Source organism: Colletotrichum truncatum (genome assembly GCF_014235925.2).
Source record: "Colletotrichum truncatum strain CMES1059 chromosome Unknown Contig_0011, whole genome shotgun sequence".
Lineage (NCBI taxonomy): Eukaryota > Fungi > Ascomycota > Sordariomycetes > Glomerellales > Glomerellaceae > Colletotrichum > Colletotrichum truncatum.
The window spans coordinates 83444-103959 of NW_027222408.1; the positions used below are offsets into that span (position 1 = coordinate 83444).

The window sequence follows — 20516 nt, forward strand, 5'->3', positions numbered from 1 at the left end:
TAGGTATATTTTACCCGGAAGCCTGGAGGCACTTCTGGCTAAGTGATATGGTTAAGTGGAGAGTAGAGAGCCATTGATGGCTGAGGGAACTTCTTACAGCAAGGCTGAGTTGCGCACACTAGATTACAACTCTTCTGGAGGCAAAGAATCCTTGAGTCTGAAACGGTTCTAGCTTCTAAAGGAGCCGGAAGATGCTGCCAAAAGTCGCTAGAGCATGGTCATACACTTGAGCGACGGAAGCCCTCTGAGATATCTATGCATCTTAACATACAGTACATAAGACACTGTATGCCCAAAATTGTCTTGTCCATAGATTTGCCAAAGTACACCTATCTCAGCGAATACAAATGACTCATCAGTCAGCCTGTGATCAGGAAAGACTGTTCAAAGATAGCATAACCAAAACTAATCAATCAAATACATATACACACGCCTGCATGGATTATAAGACGACCTTGCTTTGCGTGTTAGCAAGAGCAACAAAGAGCGGAGATTGTACTTACGTTTGATCGGTGTGCAATATCTTAAATGCCCTTACCGCGGCGCGCCTGAGAGTCCCTACCGGCATCTTCTGATATCATCTGGGCTTCTTCCTCCTTTCTTCGCCTTTCTGATGCGGCTCGACGTCGCTTTTGAGATGCCTTTCCTTGCTCATCCAGGAAATCGGAGTCTTTTGGGTCAAGGATCTTTTTCCTACCTGAGAAAGACCAGTTTATCCGTGCTATGGAGATTGCTGAAACCAAACTCCCATCTCCCGTTGGGGAGAAGCTCCTTTCGGCTCGCATACGAGAGTCCTGGGAAAGCGGGCGATTCTGCTTCAACCCTGCATCGCGTAGCAGTTTCGACGTTGATAAGATCTACTAGAAGGCGTTGCATAAGGATGGTATAGGTGAGAGGTTGTTAGACAAATCGACCATCGAGGAGAAATACAGGTTTCTGAAGCTGAAGAAGGAACAACTCGATGATTACTGCAGAGAGAAGGAAATGAACCGCGTTTCGGGAGGTAGCATTCGGAGACACTGAAGGGTTTCGCGGTCTGGCCACAACTGGACTTCATAGTCAAAGCAGTGAACATGGATCCAGCTGAAAGGAGCACTACGAGACCAACTCCTCCCTAGTAACGATCCAGTACTGTATTGATCAATACAGTACCTTGGCATGTGACTTTATGTTTATCTAGGCCGCCAGATAGGCTGGGATCTCAGATATGTGATTTAGGGATGGATCTGAGGCAATGGTTGGATACGTGGGGGAGGACGAAAATATATGCGAAACGCCACGCAACTTCAGTGGCTTTAATCTCACAGTAGACTCTCAAGGGATTACTAGCATCAGTATTGTAGGGGAGAGCACTTATGTCGGAAAGCAGGAGGGGTCGCCTATTTTGCTCGCGCTCGACAATGCTCGCTCCCTGATAGCTCAGCTTGACGGTTCTCGGATTATCGCGCTCCTACTCTCTCCTGAGATTGAACCGCAGTGCAGCACATGAGACAATCTAGAAGACCCCGGAATTACAAGGGAATACTTTGGTAACCCCCGTCCGTTGCAACGTATATGCCTAAGGGTCCAAGCCCATTCGGCAGCAAGCGATATGCCTAAAGACCCTCGATTTGACGATTATCAGGTTAAGACCATTGAGAAGTTTCTTGTGAAATTTCCGAATCGGGTTCAAAGTCTCAAAAAGCTTACAGTCCGATCCGCCTGGGATCTACCATTTCTTGGAAGTCTGTCAAGCTAAGGAAATTGTGTGCATTGACAATTCGATTCGACACATTCCGAAGCAAGATATCATAGAAATTGCAGAGACTCTAAGACAGAGAAAAAGGCTGAAGGAAGTAGCATTACGTATAGTCTAGGAAGACAATTAGCCACAGGCAAGTGCTCACGGAGCAGAGCAGGCGGACAAGGCGGACGAAACGGACGAAGCGGATGAGGCGGATGCCAAACTCATTAAAAGGATCAAAAACCATTCTGAATGGCATGAGCCACGATATCCGCATAGTTGAACAAGATCCCAGGTGGATTGACTACATATGCATTATTATGCCTAAACAACCAGCTCTTACGCCTGTCCAATATCGCCAGGGACGTAGCTGCAGTAGGGCCAGTGAACGTAGCTTTTGCTGTCCAAGCTCCAAGGCCAAAAAGGATCATGCTCATCCGCATCATCTTGCGTTGAAGCAATAGGATACGGCACCGGATAGTTGGAAAAGGGGTCGTCTGCGACTCGGCTCCCCCCTGGGATTGTAAAGTCGCCATTACTCTGAGGGCTATGGTGGTCGTTGTGAACCTCGGAAATGTCCTCCTGCGGAACGACGCACGGGTTGGAAGGATTCGACGTGGGTGGCGCCGTGCTGTTACTCTCTGCCGTACACACGTTCGTCTCCTTTTTCCTTCGGGGCGTTCGAGGTTTGCGCGTTGGTTGAACCCCCGCCAAGCCCGTCTCGATGAGTCGCCAACACGAGCCTTTCCCGTCCAGTCGTTGGAAGGCCTGTTTCACAGAAGTCAGCGGGACAGCGACGTTAGGTTGCTATGTTGGGAGACGTTGGCAAACCTGGTTTAGACTGAGGTTCGAGCGGACACTGTTCTTCCAGCCTTTGTTATCCGTATTGGCTTTCGTAGTGTTCCGTTCAAACCACTCATAGAGTTCGCGGAGTTCCATTTTCGTCGTTTTTCTACTTAGAAATGCCATGTGAATGAGCTCCGCATACGTCATTTTCCGTACGCTCTCATCTACTTTGATGTTGGTAGTCGCTGATGATTGGTCGACTGCCTCGGCCGGCTGTGGAGAGACCGGCTCCTGGCCAAAGCTCAGATATGGCAGACAAGTTTGTGCCGGCATGTGGTGTGGGCTGACTCGCTGGTAGGCGTCTGCATTTTGATGATGAGCTAAAACATGTTGTGCTTTTTGAGGAAATGTGGTTGCAAGTGATGCACGAGTGGGATCCATTGAATCAAACTGGTTTGTTCCACGAGCAACATGAAAGTCGGGCATTGGAAACAGAATGGTGGTTAACAAGCAAACTCGTGGAGGCCATACCGATTCATCGTAGACGTCCTTCTTCGACGGATGCTCTTATTTTCGGGCCACGACCTATTCCCCTGCCTACTGACACCTGTGATGGAGTAGTCAGTGAGAAGACTTGCAGCGCGACAAAGAACATCACAAAATGGCCAAATCTTTTCATGGTAGCCACAGTCAGGTTAAAATTGGCTGCTGTTGGCGGTGCCGGGATATCGATAGAAAAGGGTCAAAAGTGGCGCAAATAGGCCTCGGCCTTCTGGCCACAGTATGAACAACACGGGGGCGGGGGCATGTTCTGGCTCTGGCGTAGACAGGTCCAAAAAACGTCCCTCACAGCCAAGACTCATGTCGGCCAACAAGAACGGAAAACTTCTTACGTGAAGCCTCAACAGCCAAAACTAGATGTCCTCCTCCAGCCTCCTTTCGTTGCCGCACCTTGCTCTGAGAAAATGCTCAGCCAAAGTTGGACCCATGAAGTCCTCCTGCCTTCGACTGAGCCGCACGGGCCATTCCGCCCGCTTCCTTGTCGACGAAACTTTTATTTACACTGCAGGCGCTGGAAGGAGTAACAAAAGTCTTTGAGGGAAATGATCGTATACGTACTCAATAGGTGAAAATTGATACAGTGGTATTTGTCGATTGCTGTTCTTTCATCGCGTAGTATTCATCTCATTTTCCATGGACCTTTGACATGTGGGCATCAACAAAGTCCGATAGAGCACTGAGGTACTGACTCGATAGACCCTCTAGTTGACAGGGGTGCTCCATACACGGTTTGGAGCCAAGAATGGCGCTTATGCCATCAACGCCAGGGTCTGATATGGGTTCAAGGGCCCGTTCTGGATTGCCCAACCTCTGTTATTGGAGATGGAGACCATCCTTGAGTGTACAGACCCGGCCTAATCGTGCTTTTGAGGTATATCCGTAGAACAAGGAAATATTACATTTTGCACTATGTAAGCATTTAGAAAGCGTATAGGTCCGTGTGGAAAGAGATGGGTGTAGTGGATTAGGAGAAGGCCTTTTCGCTGATTATTGTGTACTAGTTTCACACGCTGGTCAGGACTGTCAGAGGTTCCATGGCACAGAGTGAAGAGTTCAGAATGTAGGGGTCTCAATGGTGACTGCATTCATCTCTTGGCCTCTCAATCCCTTATGGGATCGAGAGCCCTCTTTATAGCTCTGGTTGGGCTACTAGTAGGCTAGTAGTTCCCTTCCCCTTTATCCCCTTCATCTCCACATCCCTCATAGCGCCATCCCTAATTCCGCACGTGACAAGGACATCCAACTGCACCATGAGCAAAAGCTTCAGCAATGAAAAATCGTTTGTGATTATGCCCTGCTCTGCACTGTATAGCTATGCTGGCTAGTACGCCAACTGATTGGATCGTAACACTCATAGGAGATATAGTTAGGATATGCTAGGCGGGAGCTGCCCTAATTACTGTCACGTAAATAGCTCTAGCATGCAGTCGGTCGAAGTAATAAAGTAAACGTAACGTCTGACCCTGCTGATCGAAGGGATCCCTCTTTGCGACGCTTAACCGTCGTTAACCAAATAATCTATTCCTTTCGTAAAGACTGCGTCCTGTGGTATTAGCGTGCCCTTGCGTTCCTCTTTCCCACATGACAAGATCCCATCTTCGTTAATTAAAACTTCATCTAAAATTCCAACAAGTAAGAGATGTTACAGAAAAATAGAAGATCTAAATGCCTTAACTTACTCAGGTCGATAGTAGCGGAGATATTACGGCTCTCGCCGGGCTTGATTGAACAGCCGCAATTGTACTTCGCCTCAGTCAAACTTCCATTGCTATATTCGCAAGGCCCACATGAGCTGAAAAATTGCCCGCTGAATGAAGTAAGTAATCTCGTTAAAAAGAAATAGGTAGTCTAGAACTAACTCATCCTGGGCTACCAACTTGCCATTAATATTCACTAGGCATGCGCTGAGGTTGATGAGAGACCAAAGCCACAAACCAGACCTGGTTCTGCAATGGGCTACAATCTTATACTTCTCATTCAAGACTGTCCCCCAGTCGCTGCATGTGTTTAAGAATACAGGTGCCTGTAGAGTTACACTGTTTCCTAAGCCGAAGCACAGCCCGCAAAGAATAAAAAGGCGAGTACTTCGGAAGAGCATTCTGGTGTGTTTGTAAGAGTCCAGGTGTGCTGACAGTAGGAAGACTTGCAGGCATTTATATACAAAACAACAATGCAGCCAATTCAAGCTTTGTTCCTTGGTAGCTTACAACATACTGAGTTTATCACATAGTAGACGGTAAGGTCTACTACATACAGCACGCCGACCACGTTATAGTATAGTAGAGTGCTATATTACAGTAACTTCCAACTCCCTGGCTTGGTCCCAAAGTGCAGCGGAATCATGTTGAGACATTGCTTACTCTCGATTACGACGCAAAGGGACCACGGAAGAGACCTTTTGGATACTATCTCCACTATCCGCCGTTGATATACACAACCACTGATTGAGAACTGATTGCGAACGTGCAGACACAAGAGCCATACGCCATTTGAAAAATTTATTAAGTAGATCAGCCCAGTAGGTGTCTCCAGCTACTGGAGAGGAGAGGGCTTACCACGTTGGAAGAAATGAGACTTTTGTGGGTGAAATGAGAAAACTGGAAACTAGTCGTGTACGGAGGAAATAAACTTGAATTTGAGATAAGAAGACAGAGGTTTGTCTACACTTTAACCCTGAAGGCCATGAGATTGATTAGCCATGCTGCTGCACCGTCCGTTCTACTTTCCCACAAGTTTCTGATCGTCGACATAGGCCCTGGCTTCGGCCGGAAAGCGCTGAAACAGGTTCAACCACTTCTTGACTTCGTTATTCGACATGTAGTAGTTGCTATTAGCCTTGAAAGTCCCGATGAGAGCAACGACTAGGGCCTCCTCTCCGTCTAGAGGGAAGTTCTCCATGGCGTGGCGCCACATGCTCTCCGGACGAGGCATGAGGTAATCGAAGGTGTGAGCGCAACAGCCTTTTTCAGTATACGGGTGTTTGTCGACGTCCAGGGTGGCCGAGAGTGGCTTGCCGTACCTTTCCTTTGGGGGAAAACGAAAGCAGGCGGTAGTTGCGTCAAAGATGCGCCGCTCGTGGAATGGCCCGCCATAGGACGCAGTAAGCTCGATGATCTTGTTGCCGTTTTTGGATGAGAGGTTGATACTGATCGTGTAGGACGTGTCGATGTTAGTCTCACGAGCGGGCGTGAACTTGAGGTGGCAGTCCTTCGAGGTGACTGACGTTCCTATGTAGTCGAGTAAGTCATCCCAGAGCCACCATAGCAGAGGGGCCGCATCCGTGTGGTCGATCGGTTGCTTGGAATTGAGTTTTGTGACCCGACAGGTAAGATAGTCGGCGTACTGTAGGCACGGTAGCCGGAGCGACTTGCGGTTCGTGAAGAGCGCCATTTTGATGGAGGATCTCTGCACCACCTTCGCCATCTTATCTCCAAATCGCCCAACGAGCTGAGACACGTCTTCGGCAGCCTTCTGAATTTGGTACAGAATGATTGTGGGGTCGGGCAAGGCTAGGCTGCTCGCCGTCGTGTCCTGAAAACCATTGTCCGCTGGGTTGCTAATGGTAGAAATACCGGTATAGTGGCTGGTAGGGCTCGGTGTGCCTATACCATTGTAGGAGTTATCACCGCACATGATCGTGGCCGTGGTGGCGGGCGTGAAGTCCGGGGCGCTTGTTGTATCAACCTGATTCTCGGATATGTTTTCATGGCCAAACAGATTCGAAGACGGACTAGGCATTGCAGTATTAAGACTCGGAACGAAAGAGTATTAAATTTTGGTGGGCGTATAAAATAGAAAGTACGGAAAAGAATATTTTCCAAGGCTCTGACCATGGATTTATATAGCCTTAAGCTTGGAACTTTGTCATTGTTTCTGCGGTTGCGTGATATTCTTTAAACCCACTTTAATCAAAAACCATAGACCTAGCAGCTTAAGTGAGTTGATAGGCGTACTCGTACTATGTCACTAAGATTATCTGCTCCGGCTGTGCAAGGGGTAAGTCATTAGGCGTAAACATGTAGGCTGCAACTTGCGGTGTTACCCAGTGCTCACATTCCGTTAAGGACGTCAAACTGTGGAAAACGCCGTAGGCGAGTTTAAAGAGGCTAAAGCTGGAAATCTCATTCACGGTATAGACTTGTCATAAGTTACGGCCCAACCAGTTAGGCTATTAACCGGCGTAGCTGTGCAGAATAGGGGTAAACTACAACAGATCTGTCATTACCGAAGCTTTTGTTTTGTGACATAGTTGGTCGCCCTGACCTGTTTGTAATTCGGTCACTGGAAGTTCAGGGGATACCTTTGTCATCAGGTCTGCCATCAGGTCATGCGGCAAGGCAAGCACCGCAGCGGCATTTGTGAAGCTGCAATGTCCCGTTTTTTGTCACTCCAGCAAGTGGATCCACCAATACTTGTGTGCTATTGAAGGCCATGGAGACTAATCTCGAACCCGGCTGTGCTAACGCCTCGTTGTTACGAGCTTTCTATCTGCTCAATCCCCTCTTCGACGCTTTATCCGGGTCAATGGTTGAGATCCAGACGTTACTAACACCCCCTTGTTGAAGAATGCCATACCCCCCCAGACTTTCTTCTCATCCGTTAATCCTCGGCCCATAGTAGGCAGGCGGTGGAAAGGGCGGCACGTCTATGGCCCTGTAGGACTGCCGGTCGACCTCCACCGTCGTCGTCACCAAAACCCCCTCACCTGTTTGTGGAGGTGCGGGATCTATTTCTTTTTGTGTTCGCATGCGGCATTGTCTCAGTCTGTCGAAAGACCAATGCCAGGCTTGTTTCGGACTGTCTTTATCGAAAAAGCTTTCCGATGACGCGGGACGACGTCGAAACGCGATATTGACAAGTAGTAAACGCAGAGTGGGTAAGCTCGCACATAGCATCGCCATGGACTGCTCGATGAACGACCACACCACAACATCGACATGGTCCCACGTCTCATCGAATGTTGTGCTATACTCTACCAGATACTTAACACGGATGGCTGATGTCACGCAAGCGCTGCCTGCTGTGTCAGTCTTCTCGTCCTTCGCTTCTTTCCGGAGGCCGGTATTTGACTCACAAGGAACCGACGCTGAAGAGGGCGATAACTGCGAGGCGCCGCCGGAGAGAAATCTTCAGCTGCCAAACGTGGGGGATCGGCAGGAGTAAGATGGCAATATCTTCCGCCATGGCGAGTCCGCCGCTGCTGTATCCTACCGCCTGTAAGTTTAGACAGCGACGGTCGGTGATGGTCCGATCCCAGATCGATTGTACCGGTGTGCACTGCACCGCAAATGGGATGGTGAAAATCGTGCCGTGAAGCACGAGTATGATCTCGATGCCCTGAGCGATCCGCTGAAAGGTTTGCGATGGGAAGATGCGGCTGAGGAAAAGCACGATCGACAGTTTCACAGCAGCTTGTAGGACGGTGTAGACTAAATTGCCGACGTAAAGCATCTGACCCGATGTTAGAGGGCGAAAAGACATTATGATCAGCCGGAGAGCCCGGATTCCCGAACCTTGCGGATGACAATGCCGTTTCCGACGGGGATCGTCCAATAGTGCATACCGAAACCAAGGCTTGTAATATGCAAGTAAACTGCAGTCAGGGTAATGAGAAGGACCTGTTTGGCAGCGTCAGAAGAGTTTACCTGGGGTGTCGGAGCCGATTACTGCCGCGAAGATAGTCATATAGTCGTCCGGCCACAGGCCGCCAGCATACTTCATCCGCGTAAAAAGGCGAAGTGCTACAATGAGAAAAACGAGACTGCAGCTGATGATGAGCGTACGTCGGACTTCCGCTCTCCGCGATTCCTTGGGGTACGCTTCGCATAAGACTCCCTCAACCGCCGCGGCAGCTGTATAAGGTCAGAACGGCACCGTGAATGGAAACGGAAACGGCTAAGCCAACTCAGCTGATCGTCAAAGCGACAGTGTGTTTGCACACATGCCGATAATTCCGCTTGTATGGGGATGCTAGGACAGATACACGTAGTCACGTCTTCTGGGTCGCAGGCAGACATGAGAAATGTGCTGCTAATACATTCGAACTAGATGGATGACTTGTCAGCATGAAGGGGATCTATGACGGCGCCAGGACTTACAGCACAGGACGGAACCTGAGAGAGAATCTCGACAGCTGATGTTGCCTTCACAACTGCAACAGCCAGCTGCAGTACAAGGAGCACGAGAGCTAGCGACCGGCGAGACAACGTGAAGAGCATACTGACAAGAAAGCGCAAGGATGCGGCGGACGAGGTCTCACAATTGACGGAAGCAGCATATTGTATATTGGCGACGACGCCTCAGCGTACACAAGACGATGGTGATGAATGGATTATATGCCATGCTGCGATGGGAGTATGGCATCGTATTTGGCGTCGCCCGTAACAGGCGAAACTTGCTTTCTACAATTTCGACAGAGGGGGGAATAGTAAGTATCTGTGTAAGATTGAAGCCACTTGCGGCGCCGGCAAGCCTACCTATCAGTATCTTGTCTTTCGTATCGGCTTGTTAGGCACATATTTTGTAATGGCGGCGAAGGCTAATTCGATGCTGGGCAAATACAGCTGAACTCGAGAGGCAAGGCTCGGAACTGCCTCAAAGTTCCTGAAAGCCAAAGTTAGCAACAGTTATGCTCAGTATGTTGCAAAGTGACCAGCAAACTACCATCTCATTTTTGTACTGTGATACAAGCTGTTGTGGTCCTGTAGGAGAACGCTCACATTCCCCGCTTTTCTAAGTCGAGTTACCCTTTTGCGTACACTTACCTTGTCATAATGGCACCGGGGATTTCCGGGAGGCTTGAAAGACCTTGGCCTTGGCTGGCTTGCTCAACATCACTAGACACCAGACCACTAAGCGAAGGGGCCCGAGATTATTTAGGAAGCAATGCTTTATTTATTTAAGAAAGAGTAATACACGCGGTACAGTACCACTCAAGGGCGCGCAGCAAAACTCAATATGCCCGCAGAACTGACTGCTTGACTAGTCTACGTCCTCATCATCTTCGTCTGTGTCGGACTTAGCGCTGTCCTCTGACATATCTGAGCCCTCAAAGAAGCTAGAATCGCCATCAGACGTGCTGACACACTCATCGATGGACAACTCTTCATCCATGCTACACGTAGAATGGCCTGGCGACTCCAGCTCTTCGTCGCTAAGCGTGTCGATAAACAGCTCAGACGCGTCTGTGGTGTTCAACTGAAAGACAGCCCTTGTCCGGTGCATCGACGACTCATGGGTGTCGGGAAACAAGATCCGTACGCAGCAGTACATATAAAGCATCTTCCTCGATACGGAGTCGTCGCAGAGATTGAGAGTCGCGGGCAGCAAACCCGGATGGGTCGTGTCTTCCGGCGAATGGATCTCTAATATCCGCGCCGAGAATATCAAAACTTGCTCCAGCACCTTGATAATGACTGGAATGTTGCCAAAGTCAAAGTTTAAAGCCTTGTCAAACTCGAACAGCAGGTTAATTCTGTTGTCGGGAGGGCCATCATCTGGTTGGTCGTTCGCGTCGCGGAGCTTCAGGCACGCCAGAAGCGCGGCTACCTTGACGACGAACTCTTTGCCCTGGAGTGGCCCACACAGACAGCTTATGACATAGGCGAGGAACCGGTCTCCCGAGGAGCTATTGATGTCCTCCTTAACTTTGTCAAACGGAGGGTACCACGTATCGTCAGTCAGTCCGTTGTGGGGACAGTTGACAGCTAGGCAGATAGCCAAGCAGCACCGCTCGTCTTGTCTGAGTAGATCAGTCCTTGGCTTAGTTAGTACGTCGATCTATCGTAAAGAGTTAATGCGCGTGTGGCGGCTTACCACATGGAGTCCATATTCTTTATAAGCACGTCTATGGCTACTTGCAAGTCTCTGCTCACGTCAGGTCAGTAACGACTTTTATATTGTGTGCAACATGGCTGGAACTGTGGTTTTATTGAGACGAAATCATCTTTTTGCCTTCGAGCATGCAGGCAGACCGATGTTCGATGTCCGAGATCCTCCACGACTGTCCAACACCGTCCGACCAAAACTGGATTTCCTGCGCAATGAAGACATATTTAGCCGAAAAGTCCAATGCGATAGCAGTTTATGCGTTAGTCATAAAGAGCTTGGACACAACCGCGAGCTGAGGCGTGGATATAGTACATAAATGTCCATGACGCATTCCGTTCCCGCGACTGGATAGGTTCTTCCGACATGGGGGCTCATAAGCCCGAAGAGCGGCGCGCGTAGAAAAGACAGTGATAATAGCAGCCTGATCCCCTTGGTTGACTCCTGATTCAGCTTCGTAAGTAGCGTTTGTGATCACTTTCTGGCTATTTCTTTTCCCTCTATAATCAAAAACCCAATGCACATTATGCTCCATGTATTCTATAAAATGATTTTTACCCCTTTTTGCATCTTGATACTAGTTAACACCATCCATAATGCATAGAGGCACAGAAGCTAGACCTTTGAAACGGCCTCGCCAGTCAGCCGGTTGGCCGCGCCAACCAACTGACATAGACAATGAGGTCGTGGCTTTGGGTGGAACGACCCATGCGCTCGACCTCACAGACGCCACCATACAATCCCAAAAAGCACCGGTTAGTAAGGAGAAGCGTCTGGAAGAACTTGTGAGAGACTCCGGCCGCCTTAGACATGAACTTGACTATTGGAAAGGTGTCGCCGTGAAAGGGTCCACCTTTATAGCCAATGTCGACGAAGCGGTAGCACAGCTTACCGACACTGTCAGCCGATTGAAGGTTGTCATTGATGAGATAAACTCTTTGGCGGCGGAGAAGAGCATGTGTCATGGTAATCCGTCAAAATCCGATCTCAACAGTACCATAGAGAGACAGACTGGCCATGTACAAGTCTTGCCGTTGATGAGGTCCGACGTTGACGTACTCCTGACTCCTGTTAGAAGGGGTCGAGAGGGGTATGACTTTGAGGTTGTTGATTCGAAAAAGATTCGGAAGGAGAAATCACACAATCCTGGAGGCTGGTTCTAGTGCAAATCATAAATTAATTATCTTAGGAGTAAAATAAGGCTTTCCTTAGCTTATGGAATATTAAAACATATCGCGGTGTGCGCGGGTGAACTATTCTACTGATCATCTTATATTATCTCCGTTTGTTGGAATAACACTCTGACATGACCGTACGACTAGGGTGACTAAGCCGCGAGGCTGGGTTATTGTTACGAGCAGGTCAGGGCAACCAACTGTGGCACGAAGCAAAAGCTTCGGCAATGATGACTCTCGCATCGTTATCCCCTGTTCTGCACTCTATAGCTACGCCGGCCAGCTACCCAACTGGTTGGGCCGTAACAGTTATCTTATGCAAGGGGTAACCTCTAGGTGTCTCACAACTATTCACGTACGATCGGGACAGCTGTCGTTTCACCCCTTTAATAGAACTTAAAAGAATCATCACGGAATTTACAGATAATACCTTTGGTTAACCACCTACGTTGCAACGCACCGTAAACTGCCATATGGCTATAGGCCATTCAACATTGTTTTTAATGTGAAAGGCTTTACGTTTGTTCTGCGCCGGAAAAAAACCCTTTTATCGATTTGGTGCTGCCAATGTGCTTCGCTGTGTCGTAGAAAGACAAACTAATAGTATCCCAGCGGTTGCCTGCCGCACGACTTGCGCTACTGCTCCCACTAGACTTCCCAACTGGATTCCTTAGTTATATAGCTATATGCAAATATTCCTTCCTCTTTTAAACTACTCTTTTATTATCTAACTTTAATCCATACAGTATGGTGCAGCCATTTCTAAGCACTATATACAGCAATCCGGCGGCGACATAACTAGGAAAAAGCAGTTTCTTTCAAGTATTCAGGCCTGTCCCCTGCACTATCATTATATAATAGGATTAGGTATTTGTTATATACTTTTGAGTACCTCCAGCGCTAAGTAATCACTGCCAATTGCAGCTTACTTCAGAGCCATTTCTGGATTTTTGTCGACCATGCTAGGTAAATCTGAGTACTTCACAGGCTCCACTCTGATTCAAAAGAGAAGGTATTCGCATCTAAAGAGGAAGATGTGTTTGCATTGGTTACAGCTATGTGCAAAAATAATGTCCGGTTGAAGTAAACTCTTTTGATTCACTTAGCGCACAGACATGTTATTTACAGTGTGAAAATCCCTAATCTCACACATGGTACTGCCATGGGTACATGGTGATTACGCCGGAAATGGATTATGCTGGGAACCGATGAACACCGTGGCCTCAATTGTGAGTCATAATCGCAACGCCCAAAATGTACCTTCACCTTTTCCATCAGCAACACCAGCAAATTGGGCAGAACCAGCAAAGGGCTTCTCGATTATGGCGCCGTTCCTTGCTTGTTCGACGCACGACCTGCTCAGAAATTTCATCCACAGTAAGCTATTAGGTGAAACAACTGCCACTGATGACAGCATAGCCAAGTTAGTCGGATGTAATCCACGGACGGTACGACGAATTCGCTCGAAGCTGCTTTTGTTTGGGTCTGCGAAGATCCCAACAAATACTCGCGGCCGCCCCAGATCCATCACTCCTCCTATGCTGAGCGCGCTGCGGAGCCAACTTGCCCTTGATCCATGCCTGACCCTTGATAAGATGGCTGCTTCCCTTCGCGAACATTATGATGCCGACGTGTCCCGCTTCAGCATCAGTAGGATGCTGAAGGACGACAATTGGTCCCAAAAAACCACACAAAATGTCGCTCAGGAGCGTAACCTCGACCTGCGAGACGAATACATGTACCAGATATCCCAGTACCGATCCGACCAGCTGGTCTTCGTAGACGAGTCCGGCATAGACAAGAGCATCGGCATACGGCGCAAAGGCTGGGCTCCTGGAGGGAAACGACCACGGCAGATCAAGCGATTCCACCGCGGTCGGAGATACCAGATCCTGCCGGCCTATACCCAGGACGGAGTGATACACTTCCGTGTCTTCGAGGGATCAACGGATGCCAAAGTGTTCGAGAGTTTCATTGAAACGCTGCTGCAGTATTGTGGCCGTTGGCCCGAGCCGCGGTCTGTTTTGATCATGGACAATGCATCCTTCCATCACACCGAGCGCATACGGGAAATGTGCAGTGCAGCAGGAGTGGTGCTGGTGTACTCGGCGCCTTATTCGCCAGACATTATTCCCATCGAGCACTTTTTCGGGGAGTTAAAGAACTTCATCCGGCAGGTCTGGAACGATCATCAAGGGTTTATTAGGGCCGATTTCCAATCGTTCCTGGAAGAATGTGTCATGGTTGTCGGCCAGCGACAGAAGAGTGCTAGGGGTCACTTCCGTAACTGTTCCATCTCGATTGACGAACCACTAGACTGAGACAAACAAACGAGACCTAATATTAAGCTACTAAGATGTCATGGTGTTGGCCTAGATAAACCAGAATGTCCCGCACCCATCGGCGTGCTATGCCTTCTAGCACGCCATGCTCGATATAGAATTGAGCATCGTTATCCTCCTGAACGAGCTCGAGATCCAGACCTCTCGCTACTGTCAGGCTACACGCCAGCTCAAAATGGTCTTTTTGGGTTTCGCTTCTAACTTGGGAGCGATGCCACTCGCAGTATGCTTCGACGGCATCATCCCTCAACCCGGGTATATAGAGAGGAGGTGGAGAAGAGCGTGGGGAACTTTCAAGATCTGGTGAGACCCTGTCTGAACCTGAGATGTGGTTATGGATTATCACAGGGACATGACTAGTCGAATCTAACCCTGAATTCTGTCGCTTGCGCTTGCGGCCCTGTTGTTCCTGGGCATAATAACTGCGCTCGGATCTCCTCGGGAACATCGTCATGAGTCTCTAGCCGGTGGCCTTGCTGTACCCACCGGACAAGTTCCCTCATATGATGATCCAGGAGTTTGTGGTGCATCTTTTGGGCACGGTCTTGCCAACACCATTGTCCATTGTCGCAGGGGGCTCCCGGGCATCTCATGAGCTGGTAGACCCGTCTCCATGGATCAACCTCGCCAGCGGCCTCTTGCTCAGCATCGATTCGTGCGCTCCGTTCAGCGAGGCCGGTCGCAGTAGCGCCTCGTCCAGCGGGCCGGCCCGTGGGTACACACTCCACATAGTCCATCTGAACAAAGAGCTTCAGCCTCTTGCCAGCGCGAAGCAGCTGGCTCCACCCTTGCAACTGTCTCTCTACAACCGACCAGTCAATCTGTTGCTTTAGGAAATGCTTCGTGACTTTATCTTCCGACCGATCGTTAGGAACTGACATGGCAATGGTTGTAGCACTCGTTTCGTAGGTCTTCTTTTTCGAATTCACGATCTCGGCGATCTTGAGCGAGAGGATTTCTCTCCACAAATCGCTTGGGGCTACAACAAGATTTTGCTCGGTCTGCTCTACAGCCTTTCTGTTGTTCAGGGTCAATTTCCATTGCATGGTATAGAGCATCCAACGAGGGGGCTGTTCATCGTATGACTGGCCTGGAGCCCACTCGTGGTAGTTCAGGAAGGGCAGCGCCCCTGGAAGGGGGCAAAGCTGGCTAGGTGGGGAACTAGTGCCATGATCCAGCTCACTGTCGGGAAAGGAGATGTCTGAGTGATGACTATCATCATCGTCGTTGATCTCGTACACCCAATGGTCTGCCGCCATGATCGCAGCTACTGGTCAATGCGGACGTGGAAAGAGCGAATGAAACGTGGCAACCGTCCAGCGGCGAATAAGCACTTTAAAGGGCAGATGACACGGTGGCATGAATCTTCATCTGGATAGTAAGGTGGGTCTAGGGCCACGATAGAAGGTTCTAGAAGCCATGGGACAGTGCTGTAGAGGTTAAACTCGTAAGGGCTAAACACCACTGTTCTTGGAGCGACCAAGATCTGCGTCCCAGTTCAAGCCACGTCAATACTGACTGGTTGCGGATCGGCAATTCCTTTACCCGATTTCCTCGACATGGTGCCACTCAAAGCTTCAACCCCGCAGTCCAATATCAACCCACTATGATCCATCTTTAGCCGTCACTATTCTCAATCCAGACAAGCATGACTTGCCTAACAATGGATTGTCTGGTCTGTGACCGTAACTTTGGAAATTCAATCAGCCTCGACCAGCACTGTCGCACTAAGCACAAAGACACCTATTGTTCGCGATGCCACCGTACTTTCAAACATATCAACGCTCTTGAACAGCATCTTTCCGCATCATCCAACCATCATAGGTGCAATCAGTGCCCTCAAAAAACCGACTTCACGTCAGCTAAAGAGTTGGAGAATCACCGAAATCGATACCATCCATACTGCGACCTTTGCAACAGATCATTCGACACACCAGATAGCTTGCAACAGCATGACGCTGATGTGCATAACACTTGCCATGAATGCGGTGTCTCATTTGGCTCTCAGTCAAATCTGAAAAACGTATGTGACACCCATGCTTTGGCTTTTTGTCCATCCCAAGCTAAGTTGTTTTGATGTAGCATCAAAGGGTCCATGCTCCCAGGAATGCCAAATGCCCAGGATGTCCGAAAACCTTCGACCGGGATTCTGCGATGGTGCTCCATCTCGAAGCAGGGTCATGCTCCTCTGGCGTTACCGCTGAAGAGGTCGACGATATTGCTAAGCAGTGTTACCAGTCTCGTCACTACATTTCAGACCATCCTGACTATGATTTTTGTTGCCCGACATGTCAGGTTCCCTTTTGTTGGATGAGTGGTGTCCTACAGCACGCCGAGAGTGATGCTTGCAGTGAGGATCTTGCAGAAAACTCGTCATTAGTCAAATTCCTCCATTTCTTACGCCGGCGGATCTCGTAATATTAGGTAATAGCTATGTGCATGGTGTTCTGTTATTTAGTTGAACTCCTCCTCTTTACTGGTGGGTGAAAATCGTGATCCTTAGCATCGGCCCGTTCCAAGACTTTGTCCTCTTGAATGCGGAACACGAGTTCGTCTTCAGATAGTATTTGTTCGGCCGGGCTGGAAGATCGTGGCCGCTTTTTGATGGTCCGTTTAGACCTAATCCCGCCACCCAAGCCCTCTTCTCTTGCTTTGTGTACTTCCTCTGCTTCGTCGAGCAATTCAGCAAGCCTGTCGAGCTTAATGTTGATCGGTGTAGTTGATACGTCGGACAGGGCGTCCGTGGCGAAATCGCTCAATGCAAGTTGTATGTTATCTGTTCCGTTCACGTGGTCAAGGTTCGGAGATCGGAATGCCTGCATAAGTGTTGGTCGTATCCCGTAGATCAGGCGACATCACATACCTGATACTCAATTTCGGCCTGCACGCCAAGTGTGTCGAAGTCCTCCCCGTCGTCCCGCGTATACTCCGGGCGCCATAACGAAACTGTCGACGGTTTCACGCCATGGTTTACGTCAAGCCCGATCACAGCCTTGATATCCCCATTTGAATGCTGTATATAATCCCAGGCCAGCCTTTTGAGGTTTTTCCCGTCTTGTGAGTAGGAAACCTCAAGTACTACTCCAGGAAATGCGGCTTTCCTATGTTGGAACTGTGCGTCCGGATGTCGTTGTAGTGGAATGGAATTAGGCTCTTCCCCGGTTTCCTGGAGCAGAATCCGGGATGAACCCCCGTTTATAATTTGGCCAGCGAATGCACCGTCTTTGTCGGGTCGCGCAGCGATGTCTTGCAGTTGTTTGTAAATTTCGTTGGCTACGGAGGTAGAGAAGATGTCGTGAACAGGGGCAGGCATTCGAAGAGTGATCAGTCCAGACGCGGGATCGTAGTCCCACCTATGATTTAGTTAGACCATATGTAGTGGTTGGTATCATAGGGTAGATTAAACTGACCGCACCTTGTCCTCAATTAATCGAGAGAGAGATGGCCGCTGTTCCAATACTTTCATTGCCTGGCGATAGTGTGTCGAAGGGACGCGGATGCGCGTTGTGGAAGGGCAACAAGTCGAAGGGTCCAGGTAGCCTTCCAAAGTCCGGATCCATTTGTCGACGTCGAACTCAGATGTTGCCTTCTGACCACAGGATGCTGGGGGTGTCAAAAGGAAGGCGTTGTTCTCCGGAGGCGTGCTTGAATCCAGTTTTGGTCCTGTGCCTTCGGCGAAAGAATCGCGAGAAAAGGAGGCTGGGCTGGCCATGTCGAACGATTGTAGATGGCGAGGATGGAGTTATTGAGCACTTGCGATTGGTCTCGGTGGTGCTTCGTAATTGATTATGGTATGGCATGCATCCGATAAGCCGAAGTGGATTCAGCTATCAAATCAGATGATCACGTGCCGGGGAAACTTCGGAAGGCTCTAGCCGAAGTTAGACGCTGACTAATAATCTATAGTGCCTTTGGTCTAGACGATACGATATGGATTACATAATTGCTGATAACAATGATCTTGGCACCTCACCCAAAAGAGGAAACAAATTTTGTCCACCAGAAGAGGCATTTGCTTGAATCTGTATGTCCTGCGGTAAGCAGAGTATGTACTGGCTGCTGGGCAGTACACTGTGCTATGCTCCATTATAAGCGATTATAAGGTGGAGAAATGTCCATGACTTTACACTACCTTACAGTACAAGCCAAAACTGGCATATGCTAGTGTTTTCAGTATGTATTCGTCAGCCACTTGCTGCTCCATACAGTACTTTGAAGTAGCGCATAGTACTGATGGCTCGTGCACTCAAATCCTAAAGAGTACGAAGAGGACATTAAATTCGCACATAGCTGTATCCTCTTTTGCTTCTACATACTATAAAAAGCGCAACACGAACGAAACTGCTCCCCACAAGACGGAAAGGAAGCTTGAGGACACCTATGCAGTGTCTGTGGGAGCAGTTTGCGGTTCCAAGCGCTTTGTTCTACCGCCGACTCCGAACTGAAGTCTTTTATGATACAGGGGTCAGCGAAAAGGGCTTCATGCTTATTCTCAACACTCTGCAACTCTCTGATGTGTTTCCGCACGGACGTCTGGCATCTTGGCATCGACACAGTTTGAACTAGCACGGCGATACCAACCCACTGGAGCTCTTCACTGACAGGGGTGCTCCATCAATTTCATAGAGCAAACAATGGCTTTTGTGTCATCAACACCAGGGGTCTTAAGTGGGTTGAAGGGCCAGTTTTGGATTACCCAACGTCTGTTATTGGAGATGGAGAACATGTTCAACTGTGTGGATCCGGTCTAAGCTGACGTACACCACATCTACGATGTAGATCTGTAAAACAAACAAAATATCCACCCTGTGTAAGCAGCAAGAAGCTTACACGTCCGAGCGGAGAGAGATCAGAGAGTTGGGAATAGGATGAAGGCTTTTTCGCTGACTACTGTAACCAGCAGCTATAATCGACACTCTGATCCCTCAGTCAGTCGAGGCAGGGCCAAAAATAGCCGCGGCAAATCTAGCCAGTATATGAGACAGCCTGGGAGCTAACGGCCTGGCAACAGCTTCCGTTCACCATAAATGCATTCGACCCTTCGCCCCCATGACCAGATCAGCGAAAGAAGTTCTCGATTACGTTATGAACGTATTCTTTAAAGACAATAAATGGCACGAAGCCGCCGTCGAACTTGGAGCTAATCCCATTTTTTTTGGGTCCGACCTTAAGAGACTTGCCGACGGTGAAGATTGTGAAGAGCTTCACCTCGCAGCTACGCCAATGGAGTGGACCGGGGATCTCTACACTAAGGCTATCTTAGCTGAATCACTAAAACATCCAAGGTTCGATGAGGGAGCCCTTTCGCTTGTCCATGGCGCGAATGAACGGTTCACGTTGAACCTCCAAGACCCTCACAACTATAGCAAGGACCATACAGCAATTGAACGTTTTGATAGTGTGTTCAGCCAACAAGATCATCAATTAACTACCTGCGTACTCTATTACAATAAGGGTCAGGGGCACCTAGAGGAGCTTTATGTTTCGGATCATCAACTGCCTTGGAAAGATTATTATAAGATCCATCTGCAATATTGTTTTTCTCCATATAGTCCGAAATCGCTCGACTGGGTGGTGGCTGAAGATTCAAGCGTAAAGTTTTGACCTCGATAATGAGATGAGACTTATGATCGCGGGAGTAAGTCCCCACTAACAGCGGACACGTATATTACGTCGAAAGCTTAGATGACGGTTACATCAAGACGCTATTTATTAGTAAACTCTCCAGTCTAGTGAAAAGTGACGATATGAAGCCAAGGTGTTCTGAACTGGTTCGTAAAATATTTTGAGATTGGCCCAAAGTGTTAGCAACAGGTAAGATAAGTAGTTGAGATTGCTTAAAAAGTTTTAAAGACGATTCAACGAAAGAAATATGACATACTGTATAGGGAGAAATAAAATATAGTTCAAACAAGATAAACCAAAACACTAAAAGGTTTCGCCACGGGCGAAATTGATACGCCGTATTTGGGATGGTCCGATAGATAGTGACTACTGTAAAAGACGGCGTCTTGCTTAAACTAACAACTGCTGTTTTCCGAAGCTATTACACACAGCTCTAAACGCTGTTTGAACGCGATTAGGACCTATAATCTAGTTGCG

The 20516-nt window shown here is 48.7% G+C and overlaps 9 protein-coding genes across 9 annotated transcripts; 3 read left to right on the top strand and 6 right to left on the bottom strand.

Moving 5' to 3' along the window:
• Nucleotides 1-2062: 2062 nt before the first annotated feature.
• CTRU02_214353 (forkhead domain-containing protein) lies at nt 2063-2950 on the bottom strand (the record flags this gene model as incomplete). The annotated part of the gene is made up of 2 exons (XM_036731778.2): nt 2063-2491; nt 2555-2950. The coding sequence occupies 2 exons, from the start codon at nt 2948-2950 to the stop codon at nt 2063-2065; spliced, it is 825 nt and encodes a 274-aa protein (XP_036576550.2).
• Nucleotides 2951-5788: 2838 nt separating this feature from the next.
• On the bottom strand, nt 5789-6808 carry CTRU02_214354 (uncharacterized protein; the record flags this gene model as incomplete). Its single annotated transcript, XM_036731777.1, has 1 exon — nt 5789-6808. One exon carries the CDS (start codon nt 6806-6808, stop codon nt 5789-5791), a length of 1020 nt encoding a protein of 339 aa, XP_036576549.1.
• An 854-nt stretch (nt 6809-7662) lies between these two features.
• Nucleotides 7663-9288, bottom strand: CTRU02_214355 (uncharacterized protein; the record flags this gene model as incomplete). Its single annotated transcript, XM_070206232.1, has 6 exons — nt 7663-8083; nt 8145-8521; nt 8584-8688; nt 8738-8922; nt 8976-9114; nt 9169-9288. 6 exons carry the CDS (start codon nt 9286-9288, stop codon nt 7663-7665), a joined length of 1347 nt encoding a protein of 448 aa, XP_070060006.1.
• Nucleotides 9289-10051: 763 nt separating this feature from the next.
• CTRU02_214356 (uncharacterized protein) lies at nt 10052-10899 on the bottom strand (the record flags this gene model as incomplete). Its single annotated transcript, XM_036731775.1, has 2 exons — nt 10052-10826; nt 10886-10899. 2 exons carry the CDS (start codon nt 10897-10899, stop codon nt 10052-10054), a joined length of 789 nt encoding a protein of 262 aa, XP_036576547.1.
• Nucleotides 10900-11493: 594 nt separating this feature from the next.
• Nucleotides 11494-12060, top strand: CTRU02_214357 (uncharacterized protein; the record flags this gene model as incomplete). Its single annotated transcript, XM_036731774.1, has 1 exon — nt 11494-12060. One exon carries the CDS (start codon nt 11494-11496, stop codon nt 12058-12060), a length of 567 nt encoding a protein of 188 aa, XP_036576546.1.
• Nucleotides 12061-13394: 1334 nt separating this feature from the next.
• On the top strand, nt 13395-14393 carry CTRU02_214358 (uncharacterized protein; the record flags this gene model as incomplete). Its single annotated transcript, XM_070206233.1, has 1 exon — nt 13395-14393. The coding sequence occupies one exon, from the start codon at nt 13395-13397 to the stop codon at nt 14391-14393; it is 999 nt and encodes a 332-aa protein (XP_070060007.1).
• Nucleotides 14394-14770: 377 nt separating this feature from the next.
• On the bottom strand, nt 14771-15673 carry CTRU02_214359 (uncharacterized protein; the record flags this gene model as incomplete). The annotated part of the gene is made up of 1 exon (XM_036731773.1): nt 14771-15673. One exon carries the CDS (start codon nt 15671-15673, stop codon nt 14771-14773), a length of 903 nt encoding a protein of 300 aa, XP_036576545.1.
• Nucleotides 15674-16864: 1191 nt separating this feature from the next.
• CTRU02_214360 (uncharacterized protein) lies at nt 16865-18126 on the bottom strand (the record flags this gene model as incomplete). Its single annotated transcript, XM_036731772.1, has 3 exons — nt 16865-17230; nt 17278-17767; nt 17825-18126. 3 exons carry the CDS (start codon nt 18124-18126, stop codon nt 16865-16867), a joined length of 1158 nt encoding a protein of 385 aa, XP_036576544.1.
• A 1511-nt stretch (nt 18127-19637) lies between these two features.
• On the top strand, nt 19638-20018 carry CTRU02_214361 (uncharacterized protein; the record flags this gene model as incomplete). The annotated part of the gene is made up of 1 exon (XM_036731771.1): nt 19638-20018. The coding sequence occupies one exon, from the start codon at nt 19638-19640 to the stop codon at nt 20016-20018; it is 381 nt and encodes a 126-aa protein (XP_036576543.1).
• Nucleotides 20019-20516: the final 498 nt, after the last annotated feature.